The sequence below is a fragment of the Salmo trutta genome, chromosome 22 (assembly GCF_901001165.1).
Source record: "Salmo trutta chromosome 22, fSalTru1.1, whole genome shotgun sequence".
Taxonomy (NCBI): domain Eukaryota; kingdom Metazoa; phylum Chordata; class Actinopteri; order Salmoniformes; family Salmonidae; genus Salmo; species Salmo trutta.
This window is the reverse complement of record NC_042978.1, coordinates 31,491,798-31,506,118: the sequence shown is the minus strand read 5'-3', so window position 1 is coordinate 31,506,118 and position 14,321 is coordinate 31,491,798. Positions and strand designations below refer to the sequence as shown.

General features: G+C 43.6%; 1 protein-coding gene across 4 annotated transcripts in view; it reads left to right on the top strand.

Annotated features, from left to right (window-relative positions):
- LOC115158578 (transforming growth factor beta receptor type 3) overlaps positions 1-14,321 on the top strand; it is a 151,229-nt gene that overhangs the window by 11,654 nt on the left and 125,254 nt on the right. For 3 of the 4 annotated variants that reach the window (XM_029707701.1, XM_029707704.1, XM_029707703.1), the window contains one exon: positions 727-950. In XM_029707701.1, the coding sequence (XP_029563561.1) occupies positions 887-950 (64 nt within the window). In that variant the 5' untranslated portion in view covers positions 727-886. The remainder of the gene's footprint in view (positions 1-726; positions 951-14,321) is intronic. The other variant, XM_029707702.1, reaches the window with a different exon arrangement.

The following is a 14,321-nucleotide window of genomic DNA, read 5'->3' as shown; positions in this document are numbered from 1 at the left end:
GAAGCAATAGGAATGGAATGAATTAAGACCATAAGGGTTTTATGGTGCTATTCCCTGTTTGGAGGTTGGCTAACAGGGTGTGGTCTATAGCCTGGTCAAGTTAAAAGGTTCAGCTATGGTCATGCTGATTAGCAGCAAAATCGACCCCACTGGCACTAAGCAGCTTAACCAGGACCCTGCTGGAGGATCCCGTCTTTCCCAACGATCTCAATTAAACTGGGTGAATTACCCCACCCACCCCATAACATGTTCAGAAAACAGTGTTTTCACACCCGCTGGCCACCCAGCCATACCTCAACCCTCAGATACCCCTTTTTGACTGACCGTGCGTGGGCTGTGGTGGGGTAGGTGGGTGGCCGGTATGGGTACCAAGAACAAGAACCCTAAAAACTCACATGATGTTTAGTTAGCCCTATGAGATTAATCCTCCTGGTCTCCGAGCCGCTGTCTCCCCTCTCTCCTGTCTCTTCTCATCAGTTCCACAGGGAACTAGATCCTAATGCCCCTTCTGGTACTTGCCACTTCTGCGTCCCAAATGGCACCCTATATAGTGTACTACTTTTGATCAGGGCCCATAGGGCTATGGTCAAAAGTAGTGCACTATGCAGGGAATAGGGTGCCATTTGGGACTTACACTCGGTCTTACTCTTTGGCCATGCTAAACGGTTAGCCACCATGTTTCTCTGTCTCACTCTCTCTCTCTACTCCTACTCCTGTTCTTTGCAGCAGGAGCTCCTGTGAGGTTTCTCTCTACTGACTGACTGTGTGGTGGAAGAAGGGTTGTCCTTGTGAAGAACCAGGAGGAAGGAAGGCCGTCCAGTGGATACATCCTGTCCTCTTCTGGATAAGCTGTAGGCCAGTTCTACTACAGTATAACTGCAGCATTATGATGCCAGACAGACCCATTCTACCCCTGTTTCTCCTGGCGTTCTGCTGCTCAGCATTTGCAGGTAAGTCATCTTTGGCTGCTTATATATCTGTAGACATAGGGATTTTTGAATGATATATTATTATAGGCTATATTGTTTAATACAAATGTTCAAAGAAAGATAAGAATAAAGGCTTTTGGTAATAGAGTAGCAAAACATGGAAGTGGAAACTGTATGTTTAGTGCTAGATGTTTTCTATGTGAGTAGAGTGAGTAGTCAATGTATGCTCTTATATATTGAGTCTTCACTGTGGAAGGCAGCCAAGCAGTGGAATCACTCTTAGGAACTGGAAGCACACTTTGCACTCCGGGCCTCGTCAGGGCTAGCCTGGTGTTGCCTGTTTTTTCAGGCAATCACAAATCGCCCCACACTCTAGGAATTTCCCCTGTTTCTCCCAGCAGGCAGGCCTCCCCAGAGCAGAGATAATGTTGTTGGAGCTCTGAGACAGAGGCAGGTTTGTGGCAGGTTTGTGGCAGGGTTGAGGCAGGGTTGAAACAGGGCTGAGGCAGGGCTGAGGCAGAAAAAAAGTGCTGACAGCTTCGATCTCATAGCAGGTCTAGAAGGCCTCCATAATGCCTCCACACGTATCTGCCAGATTGATTGGAATGAGATTCAGGTGAAGCACTGTGATTTACAGCTGCTTGGTAAGACAGACTGCAGAGATAGGAGAGAAGAAAACAACAACACAGAAACAAACAAATAAGATAATGCCTGCTGAAAACCTGTGGTTATGTGGCAGGCCATTTCAGATGTTGAAGACTCAGTCTGCTTATCAACATCAACCACTTTAAATAAACTTCATAAACCCCTTGTAAGACCTATGTAGATGCTACAGAAGTCATTCGTAAGCAAATTAATGTAGTTACCTTTTACCCTTTATGGAGCATGATTATGATAAATTATTTGTAATGCTTTTTTTAACCTTTATTTAACTAGGCAAGTCAGTTAAGAACAAAACTCTTATTTACAATGACGGCCTAGGAACAGTGGGTTAACTGCCTTGTTCAGGGGCAGAACAACAGATTTCTATCTTGCCAGCTTGGGGATTTTATCTTGCAACCTTTCGGTTACTAGTCCAATGCTCTAACCACTAGGCTACCTGCCACCACATTTACAGTGCATTTGGAAAGTATTCAGACCCCATGACTTTTCCCACAATTTGTTACATTACAGCCTTATTCTAAAATGGATTAAATTGTTTTCCCCCCTCATAAATCTGCATACAATACACCATAATGACAAGGCAAGAACAGGTTTTTAGAATTTTGAGCAAATTTATTACAAATAAAAAAGTATTCAGCCCCTTCATTTTTTTTATTTGTATATTTTTTGTTTTTATTTTTATTCATATTTTTTGTTCAAATTTTTTTGCATTTAAAAAAAAGACAAATAATAATGTGTTACTTTTTTTTAACCCCTCTTCGGAGGACTAATATCGTAGTTTTTTTTACAGCTTTTTTGCTACATATTTTTGCTACATACATTTTACCTATACATTTTACATATACATTTTACACATAAACTCTGCAAAAAAAGAAACTATCCTTTTTCAGGACCTTGTCATTCAAAGATAATTCGTAAAAATCCAAATAACTTCACAGATCTTCATTGTAAAGGGTTTAAACACTGTTTCCTATGCTTGTTCAATGAACCATAAACAATTAATGAACATGCACTTGTGGAACGGTCGTTAAGACACTAACAGCTTACAGACGGTAGGCAAATAAGGTCACAGTTATGAAAACTTAGGACACTAAAGAGGCCTTTCTACTGACTCTGAAAAACACCAAAATAAAGATGCCCAGGGTCCCTGCTCATCTGCGTGAATGTGCCATAGGCATGCTGCAAGGAGGCATGAGGACTGCAGATGTGGCCAGGGAAATAAATTGCAATGTCCGTACTGTGAGACGCCTAAGACAGCGCTACAGGGAGACAGGACGGACATCTGATCGTCCTCACAGTGACAGACCACGTGTAACAACACCTGCACAGGATCGGTACATCCGAACATCACACCTGCGGTGTACAGGATGGCAACAACAACTGCCCGAATTACACCAGGAACGCACAATCCCTCCATCAATGCTCAGACTGTCTACAATAGGCTGAGAGAGGCTGGACTGAGGGCTTGAAGACTTGTTGTAAGGCAGGTCCTCACCAGACCTCACCGTCAACAACGTCGCCGATGGGCACAAACCCACTGTCGCTGGACCAGACAGGATTGTCAAAAAGTGCTCTTCACTGACGAGTTGCGGTTTTGTCTCACCAAAGGTGATAGTCGGATTCGCGTTTATCGTCGAAGGAATGAGCGTTACACCGAGGCCTGTACTCTGGAACGGGATCGATTTGGAGGTGGAGGGTCCGTCATGGTCTGGGGCGGTGTGTCACAGCATCATCGGACTGAGCTTGTTGTCATTGCAGGCAATCGCAACGCTGTGCGTTACAGGGAAGACATCCTCCTCCCTCATGTGGTACCCTTCCTGCAGGCTAATCCTGTCATGACCTTCCAGCATGACAATGCCACCAGCCATACTACTCATTCTGTGCGTGATTTCCTGCAAGACAGGAATGTAAGTGTTCTGCCATGGCCATCAAAGAGCCAGGATCTCAATCCCATTGAGCACGTCTGGGACCTGTTGGATCGGAGGGTGAGGGCTAGGGCCATTCGCCCCAGAAATGTCCAGGAACTTGAAGGTGCCTTGGTGGAAGAGTGGGGCAACATCTCACAGAAAGAACTGGCAAATCTGGTGCAGGCCATGAGGAGGAGATGCACTGCAGTACTTAATGCAGCTGGTGGCCACACCAGATACTGACTGTTAGTCACATGTCTGTGGAACTTGTTCAGTTTATGTCTCAGATGTTGAATCTTTTTATGTTCATACAAATATTTACACATGTTAAGTTTGCTGAAAATAAACGCAGTTGACAGTGAGAGGACGTTTCTTTTTTATATTTTACATACATGGTACTTTTATATATAACAACAATACATGACCAAACAAACTCTTTAACCCCAACACTCAGCCACTCTCAGCCCATCCCAGGTATCACCATAGACCGCCCTTGTTTGGTTTCCATGTGCCATATATTTTTCAATTGTGCTGTGATGTTTTACAAAATGTTTGAATCTTTCTAATCGTATATTATCCACAGATAATTAGCTAAAGATGAAAACCATTCCTTCGAGTATTATTATATTACTTATTGATTGGTTATGACTTTCCAGATCACCGTTTACTCAGTACTTTGTTGAAGCACCTTTGGCAGCGATTACAGCCTCGAGCCTTCTTGGGTTTGACGCTACAATCTTGTCACATCTGTATTTGGGGAGTTTCTCACATTCTCTGCAGATCTTCTCAAGCCCTGTCAGGTTGGATGGGGAGCGTTGCTGCACAGCTATTTTCAGTTCTCTCCAGAGATGTTCGATCGGGTTCAAGTCCGGGCTCTGGTTGGGCCACTCAAGGACATTCAGAGACTTGTCCCAAAGCCACTCATGCTTTGTCTTGGTTGTTTGCTTAGGGTCGTTGTCCTGTTGAAATGTGAACCTTCGCTGGAGTCTGAGGTCCTGATCAGGTTTTCATCAAGGATCTCTCTGTACTTTGCTTCGTTCATCTTTCCCTCGATCCTGACTAGTCTCCCAGCCCCTGCTATGAAAAACATTCCCACAGCATGATGCTACCACCACCATGCTTCGCCGTAGGGATGGTACCAGGTTTCCTCCATACGTGACGCTTGGCATTCAGGCCATAGAGTTCAATCTTGGTTTCATCAGACCAGAGAATCTTGTGTCTCATGGTCTAAGAGTCTTTAGGTGCTTTTATAGCAAACTCCAAGCTGGCTGTCATGTGCCTTTTACTGAGGTGTGGCTTCCGTCTGGTCACTCTACCATAAAAGCCTGACTGGTGGAGTGCTGTAGAAATGTGAGAACCTTCCGGAAGGACAACCATCTCTACAGAGGTACTCTAGAGCTCTGTCACCTCCCTGACCAAGACCTCCGACGAACAGCTATTGTGCTGAAGTTGCTTCCAGAGGCTGTTTGGAACTCGGTAGTGAGTGTTGCAACTGAGGACAGACTATTTTCACGCTACGTGCTTCAGCACTCGGCGGCCCCACTCTATGAGCTTGTGTGGTCTACCACTTTGCGGCTGAGCTGTTGTTCCTCCTAGACGTTTCCACTTCACAATAACAACACTTATAGTTGACCGGGGCATCTCTAGCAGGGTGGCATCCTATGGTGGCATCCTATGACGGTGCCATGTTGAACATCTCTGAGCTCTTCAGTAAGGCCATTCTACTGCCATTGTTTGTCTATGGAGATTGCATGGCTGTGTGCTCGATTTTATACACCTGTCAGCAACGGGTGTGGCTAAAATAGCCAACTTCACTAATTTGAAGAGGTGTCCACATGCTTTAGGATATATAGAATATATACTGTATTTTTTTGCTCAGAAAACTTGGGGGGCCAAATAAATCCACCCGTGGACCAAATTCCGAAGTTGGGGAACCCTGCTGTAAATGACAATCTTGACGTGTGACCCAACATAGAAAATATTTTTCTTTCATTGTGAGTGCCTGAAGTGGAACGTTTTGATAATGACCATCTTTACCACCTCAGCTTTGGCTGCAGTCTTTGCACTATTCTCTGTAGGCAGTTACCACTCTCTCTAGAGACTTGATGTTGACTATACTGCAAATAAAAGCAGTCCAGGTTGGATCTGCTGTGAGTGGAAATGCTATCTCTCCTACATTGACACAATGAGCTCACGCATTATATTTTCCAATTCTTCCACATGCACTCTGCTGTCAGCATTACTGCATGTCCCAATACACCTCCACCTCTCCGCATACACACACAAACACCTGCCAAATTGACTTAGTGTTTAAACATACCACACTATCTAAAAGATGACCAGCACATTGTATATAGTACAGTGAGGGAAAAAAGTATTTGATCCCCTGCTGATTTTGTACATTTGCCCACTGACAAAGAAATTATCAGTCTATAATTTTAATGGTAGGTTTATTTGAACAGTGAGAGACAGAATAACAACAAAACAATCCAGAAAAACGCATGTCAAAAATGTTATAAATTGATTTGCATTTTAATGAGGGAAATAAGTATTTGACCCCTCTACAAAACATGACTTAGTACTTGGTGGCAAAACCCTTGTTGGCAATCACAGAGGTCAGACGTTTCTTGTAGTTGGCCACCAGGTTTGCACACATCTCAGGAGGGATTATGTCCCACTCCTCTTTGCAGATCTTCTCCAAGTCATTAAGGTTTCGAGGCTGACGTTTGGCAACTCGAACCTTCAGCTCCCTCCACAGATTTTCTATGGGATTAAGGTCTGGAGACTGGCTAGGCCACTCCAGGACCTTAATGTGCTTCTTCTTGAGCCACTCCTTTGTTGCCTTGGCCGTGTGTTTTGGGTCATTTTCATGCTGGAATACCCATCCACGACCCATTTTCAATGCCCTGGCTGAGGGAAGGAGATTCTCACCCAAGATTTGACGGTACATGGCCCTGTCGATCGTCCCTTTAATGCGGTGAAGTTGTCCTGTCCCCTTAGCAGAAAAACACCCCCAAAGCATAATGTTTCCACCTCCATGTTTGACGGTGGGGATGGTATTCTTGGGGTCATAGGCAGCATTCCTCCTCCTACAAACACGGCAAGTTGAGTTGATGACAAAGAGCTCCATTTTGGTCTCATCTGACCACAACACTTTCACCCAGTTGTCCTCTGAATCATTCAGATGTTCATTGGAAAACTTCAGACGGGCATGTATATGTGCTTTCTTGAGCAGCGGGACCTTGCGGGCTCTGCAGGATTTCAGTCCTTCACGGCGTAGTGTGTTACCAATTGTTTTCTTGGTGACTATGGTCCCAGCTGCCTTGAGATCATTGACAAGATCCTCCCGTGTAGTTCTGGGCTGATTCCTCACCATTCTCATGATCATTGCAACTCCACGAGGTGAGATCTTGCATGGAGCCCCTGGCCGAGGGAGATTGACAGTTCTTTTGTGTTTCTTCCATTTGCGAATAATCGCACCAACTGTTGTCACCTTCTCACCAAGCTGCTTGGCGATGGTCTTGTAGCCCATTCCAGCCTTGTGTAGGTCTACAATCCTGTCCCTGACATCCTTGGAGAGCTCTTTGGCCTTGGACATGGTGGAGAGTTTGGAATCTGATTGATTGATTGCTTCTGTGGACAGGTGTCTTTTATACAGGTAACAAACTGAGATTAGGAGCACTCCCTTTAAGAGTGTGCTCCTAATCTCAGCTCGATACCGGTATAAAAAACACCTGGGAGCCAGAAATCTTTCTGATTGAGAGGGGGTCAAATACTTATTTCCCTCATTAAAATGCAAATCAATTTATAACATTTTTGACATGCGTTTTTCTGGATTTTTTTGTTGTTATTCTGTCTCTTACTGTTCAAATAAACCTACCATTAAAATAATAGACTGATCATTTCTTTGTCAGTGGGCAAACGTACAAAATCAGCAGGGGATCAAATACTTTTTTCCCTCACTGTAAGTCTTAGATTATGTCTTCATCGTCATAAGGTGTAGTGTTTCCTAGTTACATGAGTAATATTTGTGAAGTCGTGTAAGTGTGAATATCCTACTGATGAAAGATGTTACTCAGTAATTCCACCAATTAAGTGGTGTTAAGATGTGACAAGCCTTGTGCTGAGGTGTGTGCCAAAAAACTTGAAGGTGACTTTGAAAGATCACTGAAAAGACTATGAAAAAATAGAGATTCAAAGATAACATATGACATTACAAAAGAGGTTAATAAGAGGAGAACAGGACATTGCATCTTAGTTTGTGTTACACCTTCCAGCTTCTTTCAGTCCTGAAGTCTCATCAAATACGGTCAGCGATCTCGCTCCCTCTCTTTCAGTCAAGCTACGGTGTCTGAGTAAACAGCCACATATGCCCTGTAAACTTGGAAGGAGGGCTCTTAGTTATGTAATGTCTAAATTGGTCAGTGATACATCTTCTCTCATTGTAATGCAATCCAGGATACAAGCCATAATTCTCTCTGAAGTTTTACCCAAAGTACCTTGATGGCTCTCTTCCCATCTGTCTGTCTGCTCCGTCCTTCTTCGCTGCCTCTCTCTTTCTCTTTCTGCCTCTCTCTCTGTCTGCTGCCTCTCTCTCTGTTTCTATCTCTCTCTCATTCTCTCTCCCTTTTCCCTGGGACTGTTTATACGTTTTGTGCATTTACTCTGCTACCTTTTCTTTTCACGTGTGCCTCTCCTCATCTTGACAAAACTCTTTATTCTCTGAAGGGTATTTTATGAACTGGTTGTGACAACCTCAGGTTTCACTGTGAAATAAATGTGAAGCCGGATATGAATTTGATGCACTTGCCAAAAACAGCTCAGGCAGGATGCTTGTTATACTGCAGGCACAATGCACGGCTCGTGGTTCTCTCAGAAGCACACGCTCATGTGTTGAGTGCCGAGGCACTTTTTCTCCTCGAGCCGTTCACATGTTATTATCTCATAGGCGGCTCTTTCTGATGAGTGACACATAGCCGGGAGAAGGGGGTAGTCTCTGAGTTTCAATTGGAAGGCATGGTGATACTGTATGTACATGTAGGGACTTTAAATGATGACAGACACATAGATGGGCCTGAGAATTCACTCATATCAAGTTTTAACAGCTATAAAAGACAACGGTAACATGACAAACTAAGTCAGTCACCCTGGCCTGAGTCATCATTTACTGAATTCCATGACTCCAAAGCCTGGTTCACACTGCAGGCCTTAATGCTCAAACCAGTTGTTTTTTTTCAAATCCATTTTGGAATACTGACTGTCCAAAGAGAAAGTTACAAATGACCAAATGGCTACACTAGCTGTCATAGTATCAACGGGTGTGTTCTCAGTGGTGTAGGCTGATTGGTGGTGGTGCTTGTGCTTCCTATCACTCAGAAGTTATGTAGCAAGCTAAGGTGGAAACAATGCCTGCCATGGATGTTTCCCAGTTGCTTTGCATGTTCAAAATCATAGTGTAAGAACACTTTTAAAGCCTCAAAGGATAGGATGATCCATCTTTCAAAACAAGTTCATTTTGGCTAGCCACAGCATTCAACTAACTAGCTAGGCAGCTGTTTAGCTTCCTAGCACATTCACTAATTTCTTTATAAGCAATTAACATGATAGTTAGCTACCACATGTTCTTGTCAAACTGTAAAGATAGTAGCTAGCAAGCAACAAGCCAAATAACAGTCTAAAAACCACTTGAGGGCAAATAAATCAGATTTTACTGTCGCATGGCCAGGAATCAGATTTGTATCTGATTTCAAGCAACTAACAAAGGTGGTTTGAGATGTGGCTTGAAATATCCGATTCTATGTGCTTTTTGACTGTTCAGACTGCATAAAAAAGATCAGATTTAAATCAGACATGCAAAAGAATAGGATTTGAGTCACTTCAAACTGCCAATGTAAACAAGGCTCGAGTGCAATAAATATGGTATTAATCTTCATACTCCTATAACCTTCACTTTGATACCAATCTACCGCTTTCATTTTAATGTGCTCACAGTGTACCACATTTAATATATAATTGTCTTAGCTCTTTTATTTTATTTCCAGCTCCATGCTTGGCTATCAGATACACACTTCAGGGAAGCAGTTTTAGCCCTTTTCCCCATAGTTGAACAAAAGGATGGCCTGTAAATCACCATCTACTGTATATCCACAATGCTGCTGTTAAGGCCTGCAGCATGACAAGGGGACTGCCAAAATGGATTGTGCAACCCACTGTAAACTGAGGGGAGAATGGGGGAGGAGGGGGAAGAGGAGTCCAGTCCAAATCGACACACTCCGCGCACACACAAACACACACACTCGCACACACACACATCCACACATGCACACACACACACACACACTCCGCGCACACACAAACACACACACTCGCACACACACACATCCACACATGCACACACACACACACTCCACACACACACTGAGCCAAACCGAAGAGAGAGAGGTCCCTCCCAGCATGTTAAACCAGATGTTGGAGTGTGATTCATGCTAACAGTCAGAGCAGCCAGTCAGAGCGGTACAGAGACTGTGACTATATAGTGCACTGCTTTTGACCATAGGGTTAAAAGTAATGCACTATGTAAGGAATAGCATCCCATTTGGGATGCACATATGACTGTGTGTGTTGCTGTAGGATAGAGAGTGGTAGGGATGTTTACATAGCAATGGGAGCCCTGCTTGCCTTGAGCATCTCTACTTACAGACCTGGGCCCTTCCCTGCGGTTAAGCCTTTATCTCAACAACACTGCCGATAAGGGAGGGAGGAGAGAAAGACACAGGCTTTCTCTCAGCTTGAGAAAATTATTTAGTAATTAAGTGTAGACTTATTATTGAGATTAGTGATGTACACTGAGTCTACAAAACATTAAGAACCCCTGCTCTTTCAATTACATAGACTGACCAGGTGAAAGCAATCATCCCTTATTGATTACTTACCACCCCTTAACCAACAATGCAGTTTTAAGAAAAATAAGTGTTAAGTAAAAAATAAAAAGAACAAATAACAAATAATTAAAGAGCAGTAGTAAAATAACATTAGTGTGGCTATATGCAGGGGGTACTGGTACAGAGTCAATGTGCGGGGGTACAGTTTAGTCGAGGTAATTGAGGTCATATGTAAATGTAGGTAGGGTTAAAGTGACTATGCATAGATAATAAACAATGAGTAGCAGCATCGTGAAAGAGGGGGGGGGACAATGCAAATAGTCTGGGTAGCCATTTGATTAGCTGTTCAGGAGTCTTATGGCTTGGGGTGGAAGCTGTTAAGAAGCCTTTTGGACCTAGACTTGGCACTCTGGCACCGCTTGCCGTGCGGTAGCAGAGAGAACAGTGTATGACTAGGGTGGCTGGAGTCTTTGACAATTTTTAGGGCCTTCCTCTGACACCGCCTGGTATAGAGGTCCTGGAACAGTAAAGGAGTTATGTGGAGTGTGACTTCACTGAAGAAAGAGAAAGGAACAAATATTACTAGAGTTTAACTCTCTCTTGTCCTGGTATTGGAAGAAGGTAGACAGAGTAGTAGGGCATGTCTCTGTTTTTTGCCTCTTTCATTGTAGGTTGCCAGAACTTGGCACTCTTCTTCTTACTAAAAATAAAACAACAAAAAAACTAAGCGAGTGGGTTTGAGTTGAGTCCTTTATTCACTACAAGTTTAGCTAAAAGCCCTGATCTCTGTCCCCACATGTTTTCTGGAAGGATATGAGTTACTTGATATCCTTTTATTTTGAAGTACATTATCAGGTTCATTATCATCACCACCACACATGACGTGTCACTTTCTCTGCAGTTAACAATCTATAAGCTTCCCTTCCTCTCCCTCCCTCATCTTAAGTAGGAGCAGGGATGTGAGTGAGTTAGCCGAAGGCTTCCAGGTGGTGTCTCTCATCTCACCGCCCTACTCTCCCCAGTCTGGGACCCACCTTTCCCCCCTCAATTCCCCTCAGATAAGTTGTGCTGACAGGCCACGTTGGCTAAGCCCCACCGTCGGAAAGTTTCTTTGGAAAATATCAGCAAAGTATTCTTCCAAAGTAACAGGCCCTCCTCAGTCTGAACACTAAATTACAGATATAATTTGCCTTAGATCACACACACAGTCACATATTGATATTTTCAAGCTTGTTTTTTCACCTTGGGTCTCAGCTCTGGAAGTTGGGACTTGGCTAACGAAGGGAGAGAGAGTACTGTTGTTGGTTGTGGTTAGCGTCATTGCTGCTGTGTAGAGGATTAAGGGACTCATCACATTTACCACAAGGGTTTCCCCTCCACAATGTGATGCACTGTTATGTATGAGTTGGAAGGTGCCTTTCTTTTATTTTGTGAACGTGGGAGAAACACTCTCGTGTTAAAACACATGCGTACTAAACTTTTTATTCATTTCATGTCATGGTATCCTCCATTTTCTTGACAAAATTACCTGTTGTCCACACTGCTTGATGAACTATTACAACAATTGAAATATACTATATTTCAATTGTTCTACTGTATAAATAACAATATATTTCTTGAGCTGGTGGGCGAGTTCTGCTTAGTGGCAGTTAGTCAGATGAGTAGTTCCTCTCTCATGGGGTTCTAGTGGAGGCTGATCTGAAGTCTTCCTTAAACAGAGGACTTTATTCACCAGCAGCATATTTTATCCCCTTTGTACTCAGTCTCATTATTAGCTAGCCAGCGTCTTGTCGAAGGCCAGGGTCCCTCCCCTCACAGGGTCATTTGCGTGTGTTAATACATGTGGGGGCAAAGCGGCAAGACATTTGACGTCATGTCATTCTTCTCGGCCCACGAGACGAGGAGGTCCACTGGAATGTGGTCTCCTCATTTGGGTCTATGTGAAAGTAGCTGTGTGTGTGTATATATGTGTTTGTGTGTGAAAAGTAGTTGCCCTCTCTAGTTGCCTCTCAGGCTCCATTAAAATGTAAAGACCTGCCTTTCTTTTCTATTCATACTGGCCTCGCCGGCAACCAGCTGCTTCTCCTAACCCATCAGTCATAATGATGTACATGTATATAACATAATAACAAAAGTATTCATATGACTATAACACTAGGCGGCTAGCGCCACAGAGTGAGTGATACACTACATGGCCAAAGGTATGGGTACACCAGCTCGTCGAACTTCTCATTCCAAAATCATGGGCATTAATATGGAGTTGGTCCCCCCTTTGCTGCTATAACAGCCTCCACTCTTCTGGGAAGGCTTTCCACTAGATGTTGCAACATTGCTGCGGGGACTTGCTTCCATTCAGCCATGAGTGTTAGTGAGGTCGGGCACTGATGCTGGGAGATTAGACCTGGCTCACAGTCGGCGTTCCAATTCATCCCAAAGGTGTTTGATGGGGTTGAGGTCAGGGCTCTGGGCAGGCCAGTCAAGTTCTTCCACACCGATCTCGACAAAACATTTCTGTATGGACCTCACTTTGTGCACTGGGGCATTATCATGCTGAAACAGGAAAGGGCCTTCCCCAAACTGTTGCCACAAAGTAGCGTTAAGATTTCCATTCTCTGGACCTAAGGGGCCTAGCCACACCATAAAAAACAGCCCCACACCATTATTCCTCCTCCACCAAACTTTACAGTTGGCACTAAGCATTGGGGCAGGTAGTGTTTGGCAGTCACCAAACCCAGATTCGTCTGTCGTGCTGCCAAATAGTGAACGTGTTTCCATTGCTCCAGAGTCCAATGGTGGCGAGTTTTACACCACTCTAGTAGACGCTTGGCTTTGCGCATGGTGATCTTAGGCTTGCGTGTATCTGCTCGGCCATGGAAACCCATTTCATGAAGCTCCCGACGAACAGTTCTTGTGCTGACGTTGCTTCCAGAGGCAGTTTGGAACTCAGTAGTGAGTGTTGCAACCGAGGACAGATGATTTTTACGCACTTCGCGCTTCAGCACTCAGCGGTCCTGTTCTGTGAGCTTGTGTGGCCTATCACTTCGCGCTTCAGCACTCAGCGGTCCTGTTCTGTGAGCTTGTGTGGCCTATCACACAATACTATGGCAAGACTATGGCAAGACTATGGCAACACTTGAACATTGATGTCTGCCGTGATCCTCAACATTTTGACAGAGCTTGAAGAATTTTTTAAAAGAATAATAGAATAATATTACATAATCCAGGTGTGCAAAGCTCTTAGAGACTTACCCAACAAGACTCACAGCTGTAATTGCTGCCAAATGTGTTTCTAAGTTGACGCAGGGAGCTGAATACTTACGCAACGACTATATTTTATTTATTTGATTTTTGATTAAATCTTCTTTAAAAAGTGTATTTCTTCCACTTTGACCCTACAGAGTATTTTGTGTCGATTGTTGACCAAAAATTACAGTTAAAACCATTTTAATCCCACTTTGAAAAAAAAAACAATGTGAAGAAATCCAAGGGGTGTGAATACTTTTGAATTAATCCATCTCAGTACATACCGTTTCTGCAACTGCTATGCCTGTGTATAAAATCAAAACAAGAAGCCATTCCTAGACTGGGCCTGTCTGTTTATTATCACTTGATAGAAAGATGGGTGCCGATTTGGAGTGACGGTTTCAGTCCTAGGTCAATAGCTCAATTGTCACTGTACTTTTTATGGACACAGATGTAGGATTTATGACTAGGATCCACACCTGGTAACACACTTGGAGATGGAACAAAGATTCATTTAAATATTTTTCTCCCGATTACTGTTTTATCCCCCTTATGTAAATGTTATTCAGTAATGCGATCAAGTTATTCAGTCATGCAATCAAGCTTCGTATTAGCGAATACAATTTTGTCTGATCAGATTGATTCATCAAACGAGGGATTGTTTGTGTGATGCTGGCCCGTGGACAGGTTTGTGGGAC